Source organism: Dendrobates tinctorius, unplaced genomic scaffold (assembly GCF_039654945.1).
Source record: "Dendrobates tinctorius isolate UK_male_01 unplaced genomic scaffold, ASM3965494v1 ptg000143l, whole genome shotgun sequence".
Classification (NCBI taxonomy): Eukaryota; Metazoa; Chordata; class Amphibia; order Anura; family Dendrobatidae; genus Dendrobates; species Dendrobates tinctorius.
In genome coordinates this window covers 9,615,072-9,636,861 of record NW_027361810.1, presented here as the reverse complement: position 1 = coordinate 9,636,861, position 21,790 = coordinate 9,615,072, and the positions used below count along the sequence as shown (strand labels likewise).

Here is a 21,790-nt window from a genome sequence, read left to right as displayed (position 1 = left end):
ATACAAAAGCTCCAATGGGTCCCCAATTAGTGGAAGTCTTTACTAGTATTGGTCTTTTCATATAGGCCAAAGAGTCTTTTTGGGCCCCTTAGGCTCTAGGGCCCGGGTGCGACTGCAACCTCTGCAGCTATTGTAGTTATGCCCCTGCGGGCGAGACTTATAGATCCCTTTCCCTCCCCAACATTAATACTGCTGGTACATATTTCAGTGGTGTAACTAGTAAGTGCAAAAGACCCTTGATCGTGTGCGTCAGACCCCCACTGATCACACCTTGATGGCCTATCCTAGGATAAGAGTCATCCCTTTCACATTGTGCATAAGTCACTATGTTTGGATGATCATTGAGCTGCGATCAGTGACTCTAGTCTGATTCCATTGTCTGTTGGAGTCTATGGTAACCTGTGCCTCAGGTCCCATGCTTTACACTGCAGCTTTGGTTGTTAAAATTGGTTACATGGAAGTCAGTGTATTATAAACTACAAAAACTATCAGCTAGTTATGTGGGAGGATGGGAGAGCCTCAATATGGGATTTACCCCTACATTATGCTTCTTTCCTGCTTAGGATTTGATTGGGGTTAAGACTCTGTGCAGACAGTTGACTCTCAGTAGTCAGGGAGGTGAGTGCTGCTGCTGTGTTGGAAGAAGCAGCACAAAGTATTTCAGGAAGCGAGGTAGCTGATCGTCTGGGGTTTGCCAGTAAATGACATGGTGGGAGTTCAGGGTCTAGGGGGGGCTTCTGTTCATTTCAGATGTTTTCAGTAGAATGTGACAATATGAAGTAATTGCTGCCGCAGGTTTATAGTTTATATCACAAGTCGTTGTCTTCCTGTGAACCAGGCGCTAAATTATATTTGTAAAACAACTTTTATGGAGTTGGCAAAAGGGTAAAACTTTCCATGTCGGAGCCTCAGTGTAAGCGGGAAAGAAGGGGCCTGATTTACAGAAGCTGCAAAAAAGATTTGTATGAAAAGCAACAATTTGTCAGAAAGTAGAGATGACAAAAACTAACATCCAAAGAGAGAGCTGAAAAGATACTATGCCCAAGAAGTGACACCTCCAGAGTAGAGCTCTAATATAGATATGTAAGTATATATGTGTGTTGGCACCCTTGAAATTGTTCCAGAAAATGAAGTATTTCTCCCAAAAAATTATTGCACGTTTTGTTATACATGTTTGGTTCCTATAACCATCCACAAGCTTCTTACACCTCTTGGCTGTATTTCGGGCTACTCTTCTTTTGCAAACTGCTCCAGATCTCTTATTTCGCCTTCTCCCAACAGCAATTTTACAATTTCTCCACGGGTGATCAATGGGATTTAGACCTGGACTCATTGCTGCCACTTCAGAACTCTCCAGCGCTTCTGTTTCCATCCATTTCTGGGGGCTTCTTGACGTATGTTTGCAGTCTTTGCTCTACTGGAAGACTCATGATCTAGGACCTACACCCAGCTAACTGACACTTGGCACTATGTTGCCACCCAAAAAAAATCCTTTGGTAATCTTCAGATTTCATGATGCCTTGCACACAGTCAAGGCACAAAGTGCCAGACCACAAAACATCTATGAGCCTCCACCATATTGGACTGTAGGTCCTGTATTCTTTTCTTTGTAGGACTCATTACTTTTTTGGTAAACAGTAGATTGATGTGCTTTAACAAACAGCTCTATCTTGGTCTCATTTGTCCACAAGATGTTTTCCCAGAAGGATTTTGACTTAGTCAAACATTTTGGCAAACTGCAGTCTAGCTTTTTAATGTCTCTGTGTTAGCAGTGGGGTCCTCCTGGGTCTCTTGACCTAGCATTTTCATTTCATTCACATGTGGACGGATAGTTTGCGCTGTCACTGATGCCCCCTAAGACTGCAGGACAGTTTCAGTTTCTTTGGAGCTTGATTGGAGCTTATCCACCATCCGGACTATCCTGCATTGCAAGTTCTCATCAATTTTTCTTTTTGCCATCCATGTCCAGGGAAATTAGCTACAGTACACTTCATGATTATGTTGTGCACCGTGGATAAAGGCATCAAGATCTCTGGAGATCGATTTGTAACCTTGAGATTGTTGATATTTTTCAACAATTTTGGTTCTCAAGTCCTCAGACAGTTCTCTCCTCCTCTCTTTCTATGTATATACACACCCACACAGACACGCACACCAGTCAAGTGAACCCAGAAGTCACCGACCACTCTGGGAGTAAGAGCAACTAATAGACTTGATACAAAAACTGAGCCTCATTGACAAAGAATGGAGAAACAACTAGGGCAAGGGGTAATGACACTGACATGATCTCTGTCCTCACTTGTCAGTCTGTATTGATGCCTGTCTGCTCCTCTTGTCAGTCTGTATTGATACCTGTCGGTCTGTATTGATGCCTGTTCGCTCCTGTCAGTCTGTGTTGATGCCTGTCCACTCCTGTCTCTGTGTTGATGCCTGTCCGCTCCTGTCTCTATATTGATGCCTGTCAACTCCTGTCAGTCTCTGCTGTCAGCTCCTGTCGGTCTGTATTGATGCATGTCCGCTCCTGTTTCTGTATCGAAGCTTGTCTGTTATGAATGGGACACCGAGGAGGAGAACAGATCCAGACTAAGCCACAGAAAACCAGAGAGGTTGGTAACTAAGCGGATTGCAGACCCCTGATCCTATCCACACAACTAGCAGTAGCCGTGGAGCGTACCTACGATGATCCTAGACGCCTCAGCACAGCCAGAGAGCTAACTAAGCCTAAAGCAAGAAAGGGGAAATCTAAACTGCCCCAGAGCAGACCCCAAAGGAATAGATAGCCCCCAAACATATATTGTCTGTGAGACAAGATGAAAACACAAACACAGGCAGGAAAATAGACTGAGCAAATGATGGGGCCCACACTGACTAGACAGGACAGGAAAGGAAAGATACTGTCTGCAATCACGCAAAAAAACAGCAATCAGCACTCTGGTATATTCTGAAAGCAGAGCAAAAAGAGACCAATCTAACAGGGGATAAAACAAACTGGCACAAGCAGTAACATATGGGCGGGGATTAAGCACAGCCCCAGCCGGACCTGGCTGACCCGCACCAAGAAGAGATAGACAAAACCAGATCAAATGCAAACAGAATAGCAAATAAACCACTTAGCTGAACATGCAGGGACCGAGCTGGAGAAATCAGACCTCAGGAGGAACAGGAAGCAAATTACCAGCAGGGATAGAGGGAGTCGGCTGTCTTAAATCCAAATCTGAAACCCCAGATCCTCAATCGTCATCATCATTATCAGGTGGCAAGCCTCTGTCAATCAGATCAGCACCATTACCTCCAGTAACCACCAGAGGGAGCCCAGAAAGAGAACTCGCAACCCCTCTGTCGATCTGACCAGCTCCACTACCTTCAGTAATAACCAGACGGAGGCCAGAAAGCGAATTCACAACACTTGTCCACTTCTGTCAGTTTGTATTGACGCCTGTCTGCTCCTGTCAGTCTGTATTGACGCCTGTCCGCTCCTGTCAGTCTGTATTGACGCCTGTCCGCTCCTGTCAGTCTGTATTGACGCCTGTCCGCTCCTGTCAGTTTGTATTGACGCCTGTCCGCTCCTGTCAGTCTGTATTGACGCCTGTCCGCTCCTGTCAGTTTGTATTGACGCCTGTCTGCTCCTGTCAGTCTGTATTGACGCCTGTCCGCTCCTGTCAGTCTGTATTGACGCCTGTCCGCTCCTGTCAGTCTGTATTGACGCCTGTCCGCTCCTGTCAGTCTGTATTGACGCCTGTCTGCTCCTGTCAGTCTGTATTGACGCCTGTCCGCTCCTGTCAGTTTGTATTGACGCCTGTCTGCTCCTGTCAGTCTGTATTGACGCCTGTCCGCTCCTGTCAGTCTGTATTGACGCCTGTCCGCTCCTGTCAGTCTGTATTGACGCCTGTCCGCTCCTGTCAGTCTGTATTGACGCCTGTCCGCTCCTGTCAGTTTGTATTGACGCCTGTCCGCTCCTGTCAGTCTGTATTGACGCCTGTCCGCTCCTGTCAGTTTGTATTGACGCCTGTCTGCTCCTGTCAGTCTGTATTGACGCCTGTCCGCTCCTGTCAGTCTGTATTGACGCCTGTCCGCTCCTGTCAGTCTGTATTGACGCCTGTCCGCTCCTGTCAGTCTGTATTGACGCCTGTCCGCTCCTGTCTGTCTGTATTGACGCCTGTCCGCTCCTGTCTGTCTGTATTGACGCCTGTCCGCTCCTGTCTGTCTGTATTGACGCCTGTCCGCTCCTGTCTGTCTGTATTGACGCCTGTCCGCTCCTGTCTGTCTGTATTGACGCCTGTCCGCTCCTGTCTGTCTGTATTGACGCCTGTCCGCTCCTGTCTGTCTGTATTGACGCCTGTCCGCTCCTGTCTGTCTGTATTGACGCCTGTCCGCTCCTGTCTGTCTGTATTGACGCCTGTCCGCTCCTGTCTGTCTGTATTGACGCCTGTCCGCTCCTGTCTGTCTGTATTGACGCCTGTCCGCTCCTGTCTGTCTGTATTGACGCCTGTCCGCTCCTGTCTGTCTGTATTGACGCCTGTCTGCTCCTGTCAGTCTGTATTGACGCCTGTCCGCTCCTGTCAGTCTGTATTGACGCCTGTCCGCTCCTGTCAGTCTGTATTGACGCCTGTCCGCTCCTGTCAGTCTGTATTGACGCCTGTCCGCTCCTGTCAGTCTGTATTGACGCCTGTCCGCTCCTGTCAGTCTGTATTGACGCCTGTCCGCTCCTGTCTGTCTGTATTGACGCCTGTCCGCTCCTGTCGGTCTTTGTTGATGCCTGGATTACATAGGGCATGAGGGAGAGACATGTGACATCTGAGGAAAGACATCTTTGTTTTTCTCCAAAGAATAGAAGTCAGATTAATTGGATCGCCCCTTCAGACGCTGAAGACATCCATGTGCTGTCACTAATGATTATAACTAGCCCTCCCCCATAACTGATATTCCCGTCTGCTCCACAAGAAATGCCCTGATCTGTCTCCGTGTCCTGTGTCCAGCCATGAATGACTCCTGAGCTCCGATGCAAAATCTGTACCAAGCCCTCACCTACATGTGCCATTAATGAGACTGGTGGTTTCCTTTGTGGACTAAGGGTCAAGATGTAACTGCAACCTCTGCACCATGTGTAGCTGGGACCCTAGTTCTACAGCCACCACTTTTCTAAGTCACAAAGTTAGGTTTCAGATGTGTGCACCTCACAGTTTGTCACCAGACTTTAAAGTGATTTTCCATGATTATTATTACAGCGCCCTCATGTCCGTAAGTTGTGTGCGGTATTGCAGATCAGACCTGTTTAATGCAATAGAGCCAAGCTGCAATACCAGACATTGACAGGTGTGGCGCTCTTCCTGGATGAAAACATCTACGTTTTTCTAATCCTGTACGACCTTTTTAACTCCACTGTCTATGCGATCGATGAATCTGTGGAGGAAGCTGGCAGCAAGCGGTCAATTTGTCTGCAGCACCCCCAGAGGAAAAATGAAGCATTGCAAGGTGCCTACTGAAACCAGTGGGCTGTGCACATATTGCACTGATGTGCTCAATCCTTTAGGGACTGGCGCTTCTGTAGCTGATCTCTCAGGTATTAGATAGGTTCTCGCCTTGGAGGAACTCCACCTTCCATTGGGCTACAAGCTACGCGTAATTTGCGACATCTTGTAACATTGAGAGAGTTGTACCAAGCTTAAAAATGGCAGAATTCACATTTTTTTATGACTTACACAATACTTTGTGTGTTTTAGACATTATTATCCCTCATTTATCAAGGTGTGTTTTTTTGCAAAAAAAGAAGTCTGAAAAATCAGCAGAAAAACATTCAAATTGTTACAAATTGCGCAACATTTTAGTTAAGTGTACCATAAATAAATAATTATGGCCATTTCTGTGCCCTTTTCCAACACAGTGGCATGGCCTTGCAGAAAGGGGTTGTGGCTTAACATGTTATACTGTGCGCCAAAAATGTGACCACATTTTGGCGCACGTTGCTGGTACAGAATAAGGCGGTCGTACACATTAGATGCTGCCGGCCAAACCAAGTTTTAGCCAATCAGTCGGCTGTCAGCCATCTCGGCCGTCTCTCCCATACACAGGAGCTCTCATTCAGCTGTACACTCCTGTGTTCCCTATGAGAATGTCGCCAGCTGACATGTCTGGCGGCAACTTATCTCTGGGAAAGCAATGTGATCAGCAGTCCGGAACTGGACATGTACGGTTAACATCTCTCCTGTCAGCCGGCCCCCATACACATTAGACCATTGGCCGGACCGTTGATTAGTCAAATGTGTATGGGGATCCCAAGTCAAATAATATGTGATGTATACGTAGACTAGGTGGTCAAAGATGCCCTGTGATAAACTAGGCACATTTTAAGCCTAGTCTAACTTTGCAGGTCCCCCCGACAATGGCGGTCATAGATAATACTTTCATTTTCGCCTAATTCCCATAGGACGTGTAATTTGGTGCTATGCTGCAGCTGACCATGTGGCGCTCACCTCTGCTGAACACGGCACTCTCGTACGGGATCTTATTCTTGGTCTCCAGACTTGAGCAATTCCATCGGTGATCCCGAAACTGGTGCTGGCACTCGTGGATGGCGATCTGTATGCCTTGTATGGCCGACGCTGCCACATCCGGATGCCGCATACAGACGTCCATCTGTCGACGAGTCAAGCCCGGTAACGTCAGGCACACCGTATTGGCGTTCAGCACCGGTTCTGGCGGTATCTTCAGGCCCAGAATTTCATTGGTCAATGATCTGAAAAGATTAAAAAAAAATTGCAGGAGAAGCGGGTTAAGTATATAGCACTGCCCCAATTATGAGTTTACATAGCTGCGCTGAGCGAACGCTGTGATTGACAGGCCATGGCGGTAAGCGCGCCCGTCTCACCTGACAGTATTAAACGCAAACACCTGGTGGTAAGAATCGAGCCATTGTGTACAAGTCACTACTGATGGCTGAACAAATGAGGAGATACAGGGACCTGAATGAGGTCACATGAAACGCGTCGTGTCTTTATTTCACCGTCCGTGAGCTTAGCTCCTACTTAGCTGGAATGTTTAGTCAATCTCCTATCAATCCTGCAGCTTTGCCTGTCCCTGCCTGACATTGTGCAGACATCTCTGGCTTTTATCTACACAAGCCCCAAGGTGTGTTCTTCTCAAGTGCTGCCTCTGCGCCATTAAAATAATTATGTCTCTTTCAGACGGGATTCTCGGATTGACGGATGTTCGACACGTTATGGTGAAAAGACGCAGGTGCCGGTAGAAAAGACAGCAGAGATGTGCCCCCCGGAAAATCGCCAGGAATGATGCCATACTTCACATACTTTTCAGCTTCTCTGTGACTGATTGTGAAAAATCACAAAAATATTTCCTTAAAATAACACAGAATGTCAGCATTTTGCGTTAATGAGTTCTGTCGCTGTAAACGTGCAATGCGCTTCTCTTACATTCCTCGTCCTCTTCTGTTACAATGTAAAACATTGTGTTCAGCCATTGGGTAGTGGGTGACAACCATTCTGGGTGCCCATATAGGTTGTCACCTCGTATTCCTAGGCTTCTCTATAGCAAAGGTTCATTGTATTACTGGGCCGTTATATGCCACGTGTCCTTGGCCCAGCAAATTTGTAGTGTCCCGTTTGTACAAACCTTGACCCCAAATGGGCATTTCCAACAGGATTGGGGCAGTTTCTGCTGGGCACACGGGCGAGACTAAAGTGGTTCTAAGCTTCCAACACCAATATTAGTGGCTATGCTAGGCAGATTGTCTACTGACCCAGTGTATCTAAGCCTTCCAGTGTGATGCTGTCTACTTATCCCTTGTTTCTAAGCCTTCATGTATGATGCTGCCTACTGATGCAGCGTATCTAAGCCTTCATGTGTGATGCTGTCTACTGATCCAGTGTGTCTAAGCCTTTCAGGTGTGATACAGTAAAATGTATTTAAACATGTTTGATACTTTCTAAATTTATCCTATCTAATGCTGTAATTGGCTTATGTAACCTCGTGAAATGACAATGAACAGACTTATCTATGTGTCATAGTCTGGTCAGCTGAGAGTAACATATATGTGTAACAAGTTTACAACTTATTTTTGAGTAACATATAGTGTCATGTAAAAGTTTGGGCACCCCTGGTCAAAATTACTGTTATTGTGAACAGTTAAGCAAGTTCAAGATTAAATTATTTCTAAGAGGCCTAAAGTTACAGATGACACATTTCCTTTGTATTTTAAACAAATATATATATTTCCATCTTTTACATTTTCAAAAATTACAAAAATGAAAATTGGCAAATGCAAAAAGTTTTGGCACCCCTGGGCGTTTGTGTGCTCAGATATCTTTAACCAAGGTTAAACCAGGAGATGCAAATTCAACAACTTTATAAAAACCCAGCTTCCTCTAACCTTGTGCCAAAAAACAGCAGCCATGGGATTCTAAGCATCTGCCTAGCACTCTGACAATGAAAATGGTGGCGTGGAGGCCCACAAAGCAGGAGAAGGCTATAAGAAGACAGCAAAGCGTTTTCAAGTTGGCCTTTCCTCAGTTCAAAAAGTAATTAAGAAATGACAGTTACCAGGAACAGTGGAGGTCAAGGTAAGGTCTGGAAGACCATTCAAAATTTCAGTGACAGCTGTTTGTAGAATTGCTTGAGCAGCAAATCAGAACCCCGCTTAACTGCAAAAGACCTTCAGAAAGATTTATCAGACTGTAGAGTTGTGGTACATTGTTCTACTGCTCAGAGACACCTGCACAAAAATTGCCTTCATAGAAGAGTCATCAGAAGAAAACCTCTCCCGCATCCTCACCATAAAATTCAGTGTCAGAAGCATGCAAAAGAACATCTAAACAAGCCTGATGCATTTTGGAAACAAGTCCTTGGACCGATGATGTTGAAATAGATATCTGTGGCCACAATGCTCAAAGGTATGTGTGGAGAAAAAAGGGCACAGAATTTCAGAAAAAGAACATTTCAACCACCATTAAGTATGAGGGGTGGATCAGTCAGGCTTTGGGGTTGTGTTCCAGCCAATGACATTTCACGGGTAGAGGGAAGAATGGATTCAATGAAATTTCAACAAATTCTTGATGCAGACATAACACCACTTGGAAAAAAGCTGAAAGTGAAAAGAGGAAGAGGATGGCGTCTACAAATGGATAATAATCCTAAGCACACTTCAAAATCCACAATAGACTACCTCAAAAAGCGCAAGCTGAAGGATTTACAATGGCCCTCACTGTCCCCTCATTTGAACATCATTTAAAATCTGTGGCTAGTTCTCAAAACAGCAGAGGATGCAAGACGCACCAGAAATCTAACAGAACTGGAGGAAATCTCCAAGGAAGAATGGATGGAAATCCCTCAAACAAGAATTGAAAGGCTCTTGTCTGGCTACAAAAAGCATTTACAAGCTGTGATACTGGCAAGAGTGGGTGATACTAGGTACTAACCATGCAGGGTGCCCAAACTTTTACATCTGTCCAGTTTCCTTTTTGTAATTTTTAAAATGTTAAAAATGGCAATTTTCTTTTTGCCTAAAATACAAATGAAATGTGTCATCTTTAACGTTAGCCCTTTTAGAGATCATTTCATCTTCAACTTGCTTACCTGTTTCAATAACAGTAATTTTGACCAGGGGTGTCAAAACTGTTACATGCCACTGTAAAGAACTGTGCAAAAGTTTTAGGCAGGTGTGGAAAAAATACTGCAAAGAAGTAAAGCTTTAACAATAGAAGAATTAATAGTCTATTTGTATCAATAAACAACATACAAAGTGAAATAACAAAAGAGAAATGTAGATCCCATCGGTATCTGGTGTGACTGTCCGTCGCCTCCAAAACAGTAGCAAAGCATCAATTCTCCTATACACAATTGCACAAAGTCATGGATATTGTGCGATTACAGTCAGTGAGAAGAGGAACTTATTATAAGAAACCGGTGACAGTGATCATCATTTTCTTATAGGCTGAAACACAGTCATTAACTAAAACAGGTACAGTTGAGTAGGAGGCTTAGAACTGGTGAGGAACAGCCAAACCCTGCTACAAAGTTGAGGTTGTGGAAGACTATTTCAAGTCACAGGTCATACACTATGGCAATACTGAGCGCAGAAAGAAATCACAAGGTAGTCATACTGCATCTCGCAGGTCTCTCCCAGGCAAAGGTTTCAAATCAAACTGGAGTTTCACGATATTCTATTCAAGCTCTTTTGAAGAAACACCAATAAAAGGACAACATTGAGAACTGCAGATACAGTGGTTGGCAAAAGAAACTTAGTGCAGCTGATGAAAGATACATCATGTTACTTCCCTTCGAAATCAGAAGATGTCCAACAGAGCCATCAGCTCAGAACTGGCAGCAACCAGTGGGACCAGCAACACCCAACTACTGTTCGTAAAAGTCTGACCAGGAGTCGTCTTCATTGAACAACTGAGGATGAAAACCTAAACCTTCCACATAGAAACAAGGACAAGCGATTCAGCAACGCATACAAATAATAATCTGCGATGCTGGGATCCCGTATAAAAGATCTAAGTCTAGACAGAAAGTATATGTGTTTTTTCTTTATTCAGCCAACACATTTTGAAGTACTACAGACTTTTTCATCAGGACAAGAAAAGCATAGCTCACAACACAATGCAGTTACATTTACTGTATAGTTAAAGATACATTAAAGTTCAAATGTTGGCACCTAATAGAAACATGATGGACACATGATGTGTCATCACAGTTCATCAGGAAATGTTTTTTTAAGATAATAGTATAGACTTGACATATAGAAAAATAATATGCAAACTATTTGTCAGGAACACCGCACTGCACTTGCTCACTGAGCCAGTGCGCGTGTCCTAAGTAAAGCGAACTGTGCTCAAAGATACCTGTGGAGCAGGCAGCAGCCGAGTAGGTGCGTACTTCAGAACAGCAGGACCTGAAGCACGTGACTGCTGGGGGCGTGGCCTAAACTCCAGAGAGCTAGGAACTGCAAGAGAACTCCTAGCAGGGTAACTGCGAGACAAAGGTACCAAGGGGCATAGACAGGGAGGATAGTCAGGACGTAGCCAATGAGTCATACAAAGAGACAGCTGCAAGGTACAAGATGGGCAAGCAGAGAGTAGTCAGATCACATGCAACGAGTCATACACAGAGAGTGTAGCGTAGTACAGAATCAACAGGCAAACTCATAACGAGGAACAGAACCGGGTCAGAACCATATAAACAAGCTATAACAACGAACAGGCACACAGAGGTCAGCACACTCGGCCAAAGGCAAAAGAATAACTGACAGGGATTGGAGCTTCCCAGGGGTTTAAGAAGCCCTCCCAGAACCATAGAGAGGCCACAATCATTAACCCCAGGTGTGCAGGTCAGAACCTGCACTGAGCTCCAGACATTAACCCCTGCTGTGCAGCTCAAAAACCTGCACTGGGATCATGACACTATGGTCGTCTAAACTAATTCTTTTATACTGGTTCCTAGGTGATGAAGAGAAAAAAAGACAGAAAAGAACAGAAGAAAAGCATTTGATGGTAAAGAAAATGGTATAGAAAGATTTAGTGAATGTGATCTTGGGACATGAATATGTTCAATTCTTTATCTTGTATTGCACTGAACTCAGAGCAGCATGTTAGACAACCCTAGCACAATAACCTCACTAAAAAGCTTCACCAAGTGTCCAGGTTTGTGGAGCGGTGTTGGAAGAAAACACATTCCCGAGACGACTTCACCACTTTCAAACAAGCAACACTCGCATTCAAAGCTGCCCTCACCTCTGCTAAACAGGTCTGCTTCACAACCCTTGTATCTTTCTTATCCTACAACCCCAAACAGTTATTGAACACTTAACTGCCTCCTCCGCCCACCACTGTCCCCTCCGACCTCCCTCATCTCTGCTGCGGACTTTGCCACACACTTCAAAAATAAGATAGACCAAACAAGGCAAGTCTTTATTGTCCGACCTCCACAACCCCTTTGTATACCAGACCAATGCCCTTCCCCCATATCTTCCCTCTCCAAGATCACTAAAAGAGAGCAAACTCGTCTCCTCTCCATATCACACCTCACCACTGGTGCACTTGACCCCATCCCACCTCCTCCCCAACCTCTCCACCACACTTATCCCATCTCTAACCTATCTCTTCAACCTATCACTAACTTCTGGTACCTTCCGTTCTGCTTTCATACATGTCACAGTCATGCCTATCCTCAAAAAGCAATCCCTCCACTCAACCGCTATGTCCAGCTATTGCCCCATATTGCTGCTTCCATTTGCTTCAAATTCCTTGAGCAGCACGTCCACAACAAATTTTCCTCTCACCTCTCATCTAACTCGCTCTTCAACAACCTACAATCTGGTTTCCGTTCCCACCATTCCACTGAGACAGCCCTGACCAAAATTTCTAATGACTTAATTACAGCCAAAGCTACAAGACAATTCTCTATAGTCCTCCTTCTAGGCCTGTCCTCTGCCTTTGACACAGTTGACCATTGCCTCTTACTACAGATCCTCTCTGCCTTTGGCATCAAAGACCTTGCCCTATCCTAGATCTCCTCATACCTTTCCAACCGCACATTTCGCGTCTCCCACCCCCACATCCTGCCCTTTCTCTGTTGGAGTTGCTCAAGGCTCTTTCCTGGGACCCCTACTCATCTCCATCTGTACCCTTGGTCTGGGACAACTCATAAAGTCCCACGGATTCCACTACCACCTTTATGCCGATGACACTCAGATCTACCTCTCCGGCCCAGAAGTCACCTCTCTGCTGTCCAGAATCCCGGAGTGTCTATCAGCCATAGCCTCCTTCTTCTGTCGCTTCCTCAAGCTCAGTGTGGACAAATCTGAACTCTTTATCTTTCCTCCATACCTACCTGATCTATCACAATAAATGATACCACACTTTCCCCTATACCGGATATCTGGTGCATTGGAGTAACCCTTGATTCTGCCTTGTCCTTCAAACCACACATATAAGCTCTCTTCACCTCCTGTCGCCTCCAGCTAAAAAATATTTTCATAATCCTTCCTTTCTTCAACTCTCAATCTACTAAAATGCTTGTGCATGCCAGAATCATCTCCCGTCTTGACTACTGCAACATCCTGTTCTGTGGCCTACCTTCTAACACACTTGCACCTCTCCAGTCCGTCCTTAACTGTGCTGCCCAAGTAATTCATCTCTCTCCTCGAATACAGTACTCCATTGGTATACCGTATATCACCTCCTCTTCCGTGACATCAGTGAATCAAACCACCGTTCTTTTCCCATTGATTGGATTCATCTCTCTCCTCGATACTCCTCTGCTTCTTCCCTCCGCAAATCCCTTCATTGGCTCCCAATTTCCCAGCGTATCCAGTTCAAACTACCAACACTGACCTACGAAGACATCCCTAACCTGTCTCCTCCGTATATGTCCAAATGTGTTGGATTTTCTGTTGTTGGTGGCAAGTTACAAGTAACGCACTTGTCATAGACTTCAATGCAGGTTGTCTTCGACTTATTTGCAACTTAGCAGTATTCTTTACAGCAAAATCAGAGCTCTAAAATAGCCGCTTGAAAGGAAGTTGCAGACGAGCTGCACACATGTTTTTGTTGCATGAATTCTCTGAGTTGCTGCTCGCAATCTAGCCCTAACCTAAGTGTAACAATGTAAGTGTGACAGGTGTATCTAAGCTTACCATATTTTATATTATAAAACATGTATCCAAGCCAGTTAAATGTGATACTGTCTGCTTGACCGGTGTATCAAAGCTTATGATTACTCATAGTGTAATAATAGTACTATCATGTATGATACATATCCTGTGTATCTAATCATGTGTGATACTTTCCTATAGTGTATCTAAGGACATGATTACATAGCAAGAATCTGCAGCACATTGTACAGGAATCGCACTTGACCTGACATACTCTTTACACTTGAATGCAGTTTACACCATGAGCAGCACTCTCAGTTTACAAGGGTACACGGGATAAGTTTGTACCCCCGGCCTAGCTTGCTGTTTTATTGTATTCATGGCCCTTAGATCAAAGTGAGGCCATTCCCCCAGCAGATGAAACAAGAATCCAGCCAAAAATAGCCAGTGATCCCTCCACGTCCTGTGTTCCCCTGATCAAAGCAAAGTCTCTGATACATTTCCCGTCCGCAATTTACTTGTGACATATTTTATTTACGCGTACTTGTGCCCTCGCCCTTCACAACAGGCCACAAGTTCACATTTCCAAAGTCGATTTCCATTGTGAGCAGCGAGCACGTGGATAGGGGGAGCCCTGCGGTCGCACTGGGCATGATGAAAGGAGGCGCAGCCTTGTGGTTCAGGAGCTCCACTTTGAAGTGGGTTATGTGTGCGAGTCCTACACGTTCCTGTGCAACCTTCTCCTAAACCAGTTATGATTGCTTGACACCCCCCCCCCCCTTCATTTATCGCTTTTACTGCCAAAGGGGTTTTCAAAGTTAATTAGAAAGTGCTTATTTCTAGAAACAGTGTAAGGCTGGGATCACACGACCATTTTTCTCTTATCCGAGAAAATATGTCCAATTATACTAATCACACTATGATCAGAGTTCGATCAAAGCGGGATCTGATTTTCTTGGATGTGGAAAAGAAAAAAAAAAAGTTCTCCATCTTCTCCACTGTGTCAGTCTGTGAAAATCGGACTTCACTAAGATGTCATCCGAGTGCAGTCCAATTTTTTTTTCTTTCCCACGGACCCATAGACATGAATGGCCGAGTGCTATCCGATAATTGAATGCAACTCATGGATGCTGCAACTTTTTTCCTTGGACCAACTCAGTCCGGGTTAAAAATGGATATGTGCATGGCCCCATACACTGATGATTTTGCAAGTTTTCCCACCTCCCTAAGGTCTGTAATTTTTATTGTAGGTACACTTCAATTGTGAGAAACTGAATATTGAAAAAAAAAATCCAGAAAATTTCAATTGCATGATTTTTACATAATTAATTTGCATTTTATTCCATAAAATAAGTATTTGATGCATTAGAAAAACCGAACTTAATAATTGTTACAGAAACCTTTGTTTGCAGTTACAGAGGTCAGACGTTTCCTGTAGGCCTCGACCAAGTTTGCACACGGTGCAGCAGGGATTTTGGCCCACTCCTCCATACAGATCTACTCAGTGTCGGACTGGGATGCCAAGGGCCCACCAGTAACATTGACTTTGGGGGGGCACTTTTCAGCTGCATATAAATATTACACTGCCCTCGATCACAAATTTACCTACATCGCTATATAATAATAAACTGGGTAGTTTGATTAATGGATGATGAGTTGCTGCATTTTTCTGTAGAGAGTGAATCAAGTGAATTATGCCAAGTACTGCCATACAGTAGGGCTGGGGGCCCACATCTGCACAGGGGCCCACCAGGGGATTCCCATGTTACCCTATGGGCCAGTCCGAGCCTGGATCTCCTCCAGATCTTTCAGATTTTGGGGTTGTCACTGGGAAACATTGAGTTTCAGCTTCTTCCAAAGATTTTCTATTGGATTCAGGTCTGGAGACTGGCTAGGCAACTCCAGGACCTTGAAATGCTTCTTACGGAGCCACTCCTTAGTTACCCTGGCTGTGTGTTTCGGATCATTGTCATGCTGGAAGATCCAGCCACGACCCATCTTCAATGCTCTCACTGAGGGAAGGAGGTTGTTGGTCAAAATCTTGCAATACATGACCTCATCTACCCACCCTTCAATATGGTGCAGTTGTCCTGTCCCCTTTTCAGAAAAGAACCCCAAAGTATGATGTTTCCCCCACCATCTTTCACAGTTGGGACTGTGATCTTGGGGTTGTTCTCATCCTTCTTCTTCCTCCAAACACGGCGAGTGGAGTTGATGCCAAAAAGTTCTATTTTGGTCTCATCTGACCACATGGTCTTCTCCCATGCCTCCTCTGGCTAATCCATGTGGTCATTGGCGAACTTCAGGTGGGCCTGGACATGTGCTGCCATGAGCAGGGGAACCTTGCGTGCACGGCAGGATTTTAATCCATGACGGCGTAGTGTATTACTAACGGCAATGTTTGAGACTGTGATCCCAGCTCTCTTCAGGTCATTGACCAGGTACTCCCGTGTAGTTCTGGGCTGATTCCTGACCTTTCTCAGAATCATCCTTACCCAGCGAGGCGAGATGTTGCATGGAGCCCCAGACCGAGGAATATTGACAGCCATCTTATGTTTCTTCCATTTTATCATACTTGTGCCATCAGTTGTTGCCTTCTCACCAAGCTGCTTGCTTATTGTCCTGTAGCCCATGCTAGCCTTGTGCAGGTCTACAATTTTGTCCCTGGGCTTCTTAGACAGCTCTTTAGTCTTGGCCTTGGTGGAGAGGTTGGAGTGTGGTTGATTGAGTGTGTGGACAAGGTGTCTTTTATACAGGTAATGAGTTCAAACCGGTGCAATTAATACAGGTAATGAGTGAAGAGTAGGAGGCTTCTTACAGAAGAACTAACAGGTCTGTGAGAGTCAGAATTCTTGCTGGTTGGTCGGTGATCAAATACTTATTTCATGCAATAAAATGCAATTTATTGTTAAAAATCCTACAATGCGATTCTCTGGTGTTTATTTTAGATTCTGTCTCTCACAGGTGAAGTGTACCTATGATAGAAATTACAGACCTCTCCACTCTTTGTAGGTGGGAAAACGTGCAGAATCGGCCGAATACCAAATACTTATTTTCCCCACTGTAATAACAAGGGGACGAGTGCTATCGGTTAGAATTACAGATAGCATTTGTACGATTTTTACGGGCATGTGCATGAGCACTTTGTGACACTGTGCAATTTTGTGATCACTTTGTGACACCGGGTTTAGTTTCGTGATCACTTTGTGACACCGGGTTTCATTTTATCATCACTTTTAAATATTTTATGTTTGCATCTTTTGAATTACAGAATGTTTTCTTTACAAACAGCACCCAATAACTAAGCATCCATTGCATACCCTGTAATTAGTGGGTATACTGAAGTAGCGCTGTTTCACTTATTTTTTAGTAATATCTTTTTGACAACCATTTTGGACACCATTATAGCTCCCATGGGGCTTATCATTCAGATTTCTTACAGTCTGCAAAGTAACTCTGCTCAGTTATTAAGAGACAATTTCATATCGAAATTATTTATATCTACAAGATGAAGGCCCATAGACATTGCAGCATTATGTGGGCACCATATGGTGATATTACACTTTCACTGCATGGCTCTAATAAGTGTTCACTGTAAGGTGCTAACTTGTAGGGACATTTTGGCGATATGACATGTTCACTTTATAGTTCTATTATGTGGGCGCTATATGGTTTAATTACCGTATGTGCTCATTGTATGATGCTACACTGTTATATAGCTTCTATATGGCGCTATCATGAGTTCACACTGTAGTTATATAATGAAAAGCTATTATGTAGGCAGTATAAGACACTATCATGAGTGTTATGTGGATACTATATCGTGTTATTTTGTGTCTAATGTATGATACTATTATTTGGACACTACATGGTGCTAATTTGTGCTCATCCTATGGTTCTTATATGTAAAGCTATTATTTAGGCCCTATACGGCCCTATTAAGTGTTCAATGTATGGTGCTATTATGTAGGCACTATGTAGCCACCTCATGTGTTCCCCTTATTATGCTACTATGTTGGCACTATCTGGTGCTATTTTGTTTTCACATTATGATGCCATTAATTAGTGCTAATATGCAGGTACGATATGGCGTTATTATGTTTTCACTATATGGTAGTAATATCTGGGTATTTTGCGCCATTACTATACATTCATTATATGCTGGCAATATGTGGGTACTATATGGCACTATGTGTGACCACTATTTGTTGGTTTTATTTTGGTGTAGTAAAATCGCAGTGGAAATAAGTTTTAGTGACTTTGTAGTGGTGAACTGGATCTAACCCGAGATCTTTTAGGAAACTCTATTTTACTGCCCCTTCTACCTTGTTGTGGTTTCCTTGGGGATCTTGATATTAGGGGGATCCATCATGATACTGACCTGTATTGGTTCACACTAGTAAATACATAATAAAGCCAAACATGATGCATAAAGTGACAATTTCTCCTATGTGTTAGGTGATTCAATAATGTCTGCCCTTCCCCCTCTATAGACACAAGTCATTACCAGGGTCCCGACGGCTTTTGTCTGCTATTCATGTGTCAGACAAAATATTTTGTTTAGCAAAAATCTTTCATTTATTTTAAAGGAATTTCAAAACGGTGGCCGTTTCCACGTGTCTTAAAGGGATGACTCCCATTGGAAGAGTTTCACTTTCATTATAAACATCAAAAATTTGAGTACAGAAGATATTATATTCAGCTACTTCTATGCCAGGACAGACAAAGGCCTGTGGAAACCTCTGAGGCGCTTCTACCGAAAAAGGGAAATCGTGAGCTGCATAGTGACAGCAAAATAATGCCATATGGTGCTTATATAATTTTGCTATACAGTGCTAATATAACAGCACACAGTGAACTACAGTGCATAAGTAATACCACTGTACAGAGCAAACTAATTGTACCATTCATCGCCCACATTATACTGCTGTATAGTGATTACATAATAGAACCATACTGTATAGTGGTACTTTAAGGGATATTATCAGGTTTGAAAGTTGTTCCCTATTCGCTGGATAGGGGATAACTTTCTTATAGCATGGGGGTCCGATTGCTGGGACCCCCAGTGATACCAAGAACTCGAGCGCTGTAGATCATGCATTCTGAATGGAGTGCCAAGGACCAACTGAGCGCAGAGCTGTGCTATCTCCAGCAGTCCCATGCAAAGCACGTCATCAACCTCTGCTCCATTCACATCAGTTCTCTGGATCGGTGGAGGTTTCAGCAGTTGGACCTCCAGGGAGCGGGAAGTTATCCTATACTTCAGTGAAAACTTTCAAACTTGAGAATAACTCTTAAGGATACCATAATATATGATAGCACAAAGCGCTGTCATACCATGAATGAAGTACTTTCATAAAGTGCACTCCGTACATAATAGTACCATATAATGAACACAAATCAGTGACCAATACTGCTCATAAATAATACCGCCAGACAGTACCAAATAATACGATACGACAATATTGGCCTCTGCGGATCCGCAGCTCTTCCGCAGACAGTGTACAGTATAATGTTAGGCAATGGGATTTCAAATCCACAGTGCACACGCTGCGGATTTTTCTGTGCGGATTTGCTGCGGTTTTAAATCCGCAGCATGTCAATTCTTTCTGCGGATTCCGCAGTGGTTTGCCACCTGTTCCATTGTCCAGGTGTCAAACCGCAGGGGAAAACCGCTGGCAAATCCGCAGGAAAACCGCAGGTCACTTTACCTGCGGTTTTACCTGCGGATCCGCACGGAAAAATCCGCAGGTGAATCTGCAGCGTGTGCACATAGCCTAAAGCTACATGATGCGGACGCCCAACAAGCAGCTCCTTATATCTGAGCTCCATGTATCCCTGTGAGTAATCGTATGCAATAATACACACTGTTATATCCCCACATGAGTGGCTTGGATTGCCGCCCAGGACTCCAGGAGAGCTGGGTGCCGAGCCGTAATGGCAGCCATATTGGATGACTCGTGGGGTTATAGCGGCAGTCTGTATCGGGATCATCCTAGAAACCAAGAAACGACTGTAGAAACTGGTTATGGCTGCAGTTTTGGGTTGTATATTATAAGATGACAGTTTTACAACCTTTAGTAATTGAGTTGTTCCCCGGTGCGACCGGATCATCCACATTGCCCACAACACATTACCTGGAACCTTTCTCTTTAATATCATAGGTTTCGCTGTACTCAGGGCAAATACAGCAACTGGTGAGAACGTGTTATCAGCGACTAGTGTTCATAGGGCCTGGTCATATGCAGCAATTGACCGACATGTCTAAAGTACTTATTGTAGGCCCTCCTTTATCAAAGCTGCCCATAGCAACCAATCACAAAGCAGCTTTCATGTCTCCAGAGCAGTTTGAAAAATGATAGATGAGCTTTCATTGGTTGCCATGAGCTGTCATGTCTAAATTACTTACTGTAGGCCCTCCCTTATCAAAACTGTCTTTATTGCCCATAGCAACCAATCGTAGCACAGATTTCATTTCTCAAGAGCAGTTTGAAAAATGAAAGTTGAGCCCTGATTGGCTGCCATGTCTAAATTACTTGCTGTAGGCCCTGCTTTATCATAGTTGTTTTTGTTGCCCATAGCAACCTATCACAATGCAGATTTAATTTCTCCAGAGCAGTCTGAAAAATGAAAGCTGAGCTCTCATTGGTTGCCATGGGTTGCCATTTCTAAATTACTGTAGGCCTTTCTTTATCAAAACTGTCTTTATCGCCCATAGCAACCAATCATAGCACAGCTTTCATTTCTCCAGCGCAGTTAAGCAAATGAAAACTGAGCCCTGATTGGTTGCCATGGGCAACAAAGACAATTGCACTGTAAGGTGCTGTTCACAACACCTGGCATTTTGGATGGATGGTTTTTTTTTCCATCTAGTTATGTAGAAGGAGAAAAAAAACAAGGTTTTAGAGTAGCAGCAAAATGAGTGAGATTTCTAAAACCTCATCATTTTGGTTTTGTTAATGATAAATGCAGCATGTCAATTCTTTCAGTGTTTTTCTAGCTTTCTTTACCCATTGAGATCAAAGGGAAAAAAAAACATTAATTTCTGGACAATAAAAGTGCATCAAATCCTACACAAATTACTGCGGATTTGACTCTACATTTTTCTGGTAATTATCGGTGTTTTTCCTGCGTGTCAGCGTACCCTTATGAGGTCCTCTATCTTTTTGGGAAAGCTGAGGAACAATCAATATAGCTACCCAAATATCCCATAGGGTACTGTTCACACTCAGCATCTCTGGTGTGTATTTTTTATCGCAGGAACAACGCAGACAACTGGCAGAGATAAATCTACATTAAGGCTTCATTCTCACGTAGTGTCCCCAATGTGGCGGTGATATCTGCAGCCACGATTATTACTGTGAAGAAGGATCGGGGGGAGACGCACATCTGTCCATTTCTGCTGCAAACGGTGAAATGCACATCTATGTCCGAGCAAGCTCGGACTGGCCCATGGGGTAACAGGGCAATCCCCCGGTGGGCCCCTGTGCAGATCTGGGCCTCCAACTCACCTGTATGAGCAGTACATGGGATAATTCACTCTGTACAGAAAAAAGCAGCCTCTCATCATTCATGAACCAAACAACCCAGTTTATTATTATATAGAGATATAGGTAAATTTGTGAACGGGGGTACTGTAATATTTGTATGCAGGTGAAAAGTGCCCCCCCCCCCCCCCCAAGTCAATATTACTGGTGGGCCCTTGGCACCCCAGTCCGACACTGCGTCCAAGTATAGTTACTCTGGGCGGCGGACAATATGGCAGCACATTATAGCCTTTTTACCCAGCTTTTCCCATGAATGTGAATGGAGAATCTGCCACTTGATAGACACCATGTTGCTTCTCACCCAGCTTTTTCCAGGAATGGATGTAAGGGTGTGCGCACACGCTGCGGATTCTGCCTCGGTTTTGGCCCTGCGGATCCGCGTCAGTTTCTGCTGCGGTGTACAGTAACATTAAAATAAAAGTTAAAAAAAAACCCGCAGTGCCTACGGTGCGGTGTTTTTCCGCGCAGTTTTGCCGCGGTTTCAAAACCGCAGCATGTTACTTCTTTTTGCAGATTCTGCCGTGGTTTGGCATCTGCTCCATGGCAGGTGTCAAACCGCAGGAGAAAACCACAGCGCAAACCGCGGAAAAACCGCAGATGTTTTGACCTGCGGTTTTACCTGTGGTTTTCTTCAAAA

The 21,790-nt window shown here is 44.2% G+C and overlaps 1 protein-coding gene and 1 long non-coding RNA gene across 5 annotated transcripts in view; one reads left to right on the top strand and one right to left on the bottom strand.

Annotated features, from left to right (window-relative positions):
* LOC141049216 (uncharacterized) overlaps window positions 1–7,373 on the top strand; it is a 90,459-nt gene extending 83,086 nt beyond the window's left edge. For all 4 annotated transcript variants that reach the window (XR_012220285.1, XR_012220286.1, XR_012220287.1 and 1 more), the window contains exon 4: window positions 7,182–7,373. This is a non-coding gene — a long non-coding RNA (uncharacterized lncRNA). The remainder of the gene's footprint in view (window positions 1–7,181) is intronic.
* Window positions 1–21,790, bottom strand: part of WNT10A (Wnt family member 10A) — an 87,349-nt gene that overhangs the window by 17,240 nt on the left and 48,319 nt on the right. Inside the window, exon 2 of the mRNA XM_073545418.1 lies at window positions 6,471–6,733. Within this exon, the coding sequence (XP_073401519.1) occupies window positions 6,471–6,733 (263 nt within the window). The remainder of the gene's footprint in view (window positions 1–6,470; window positions 6,734–21,790) is intronic.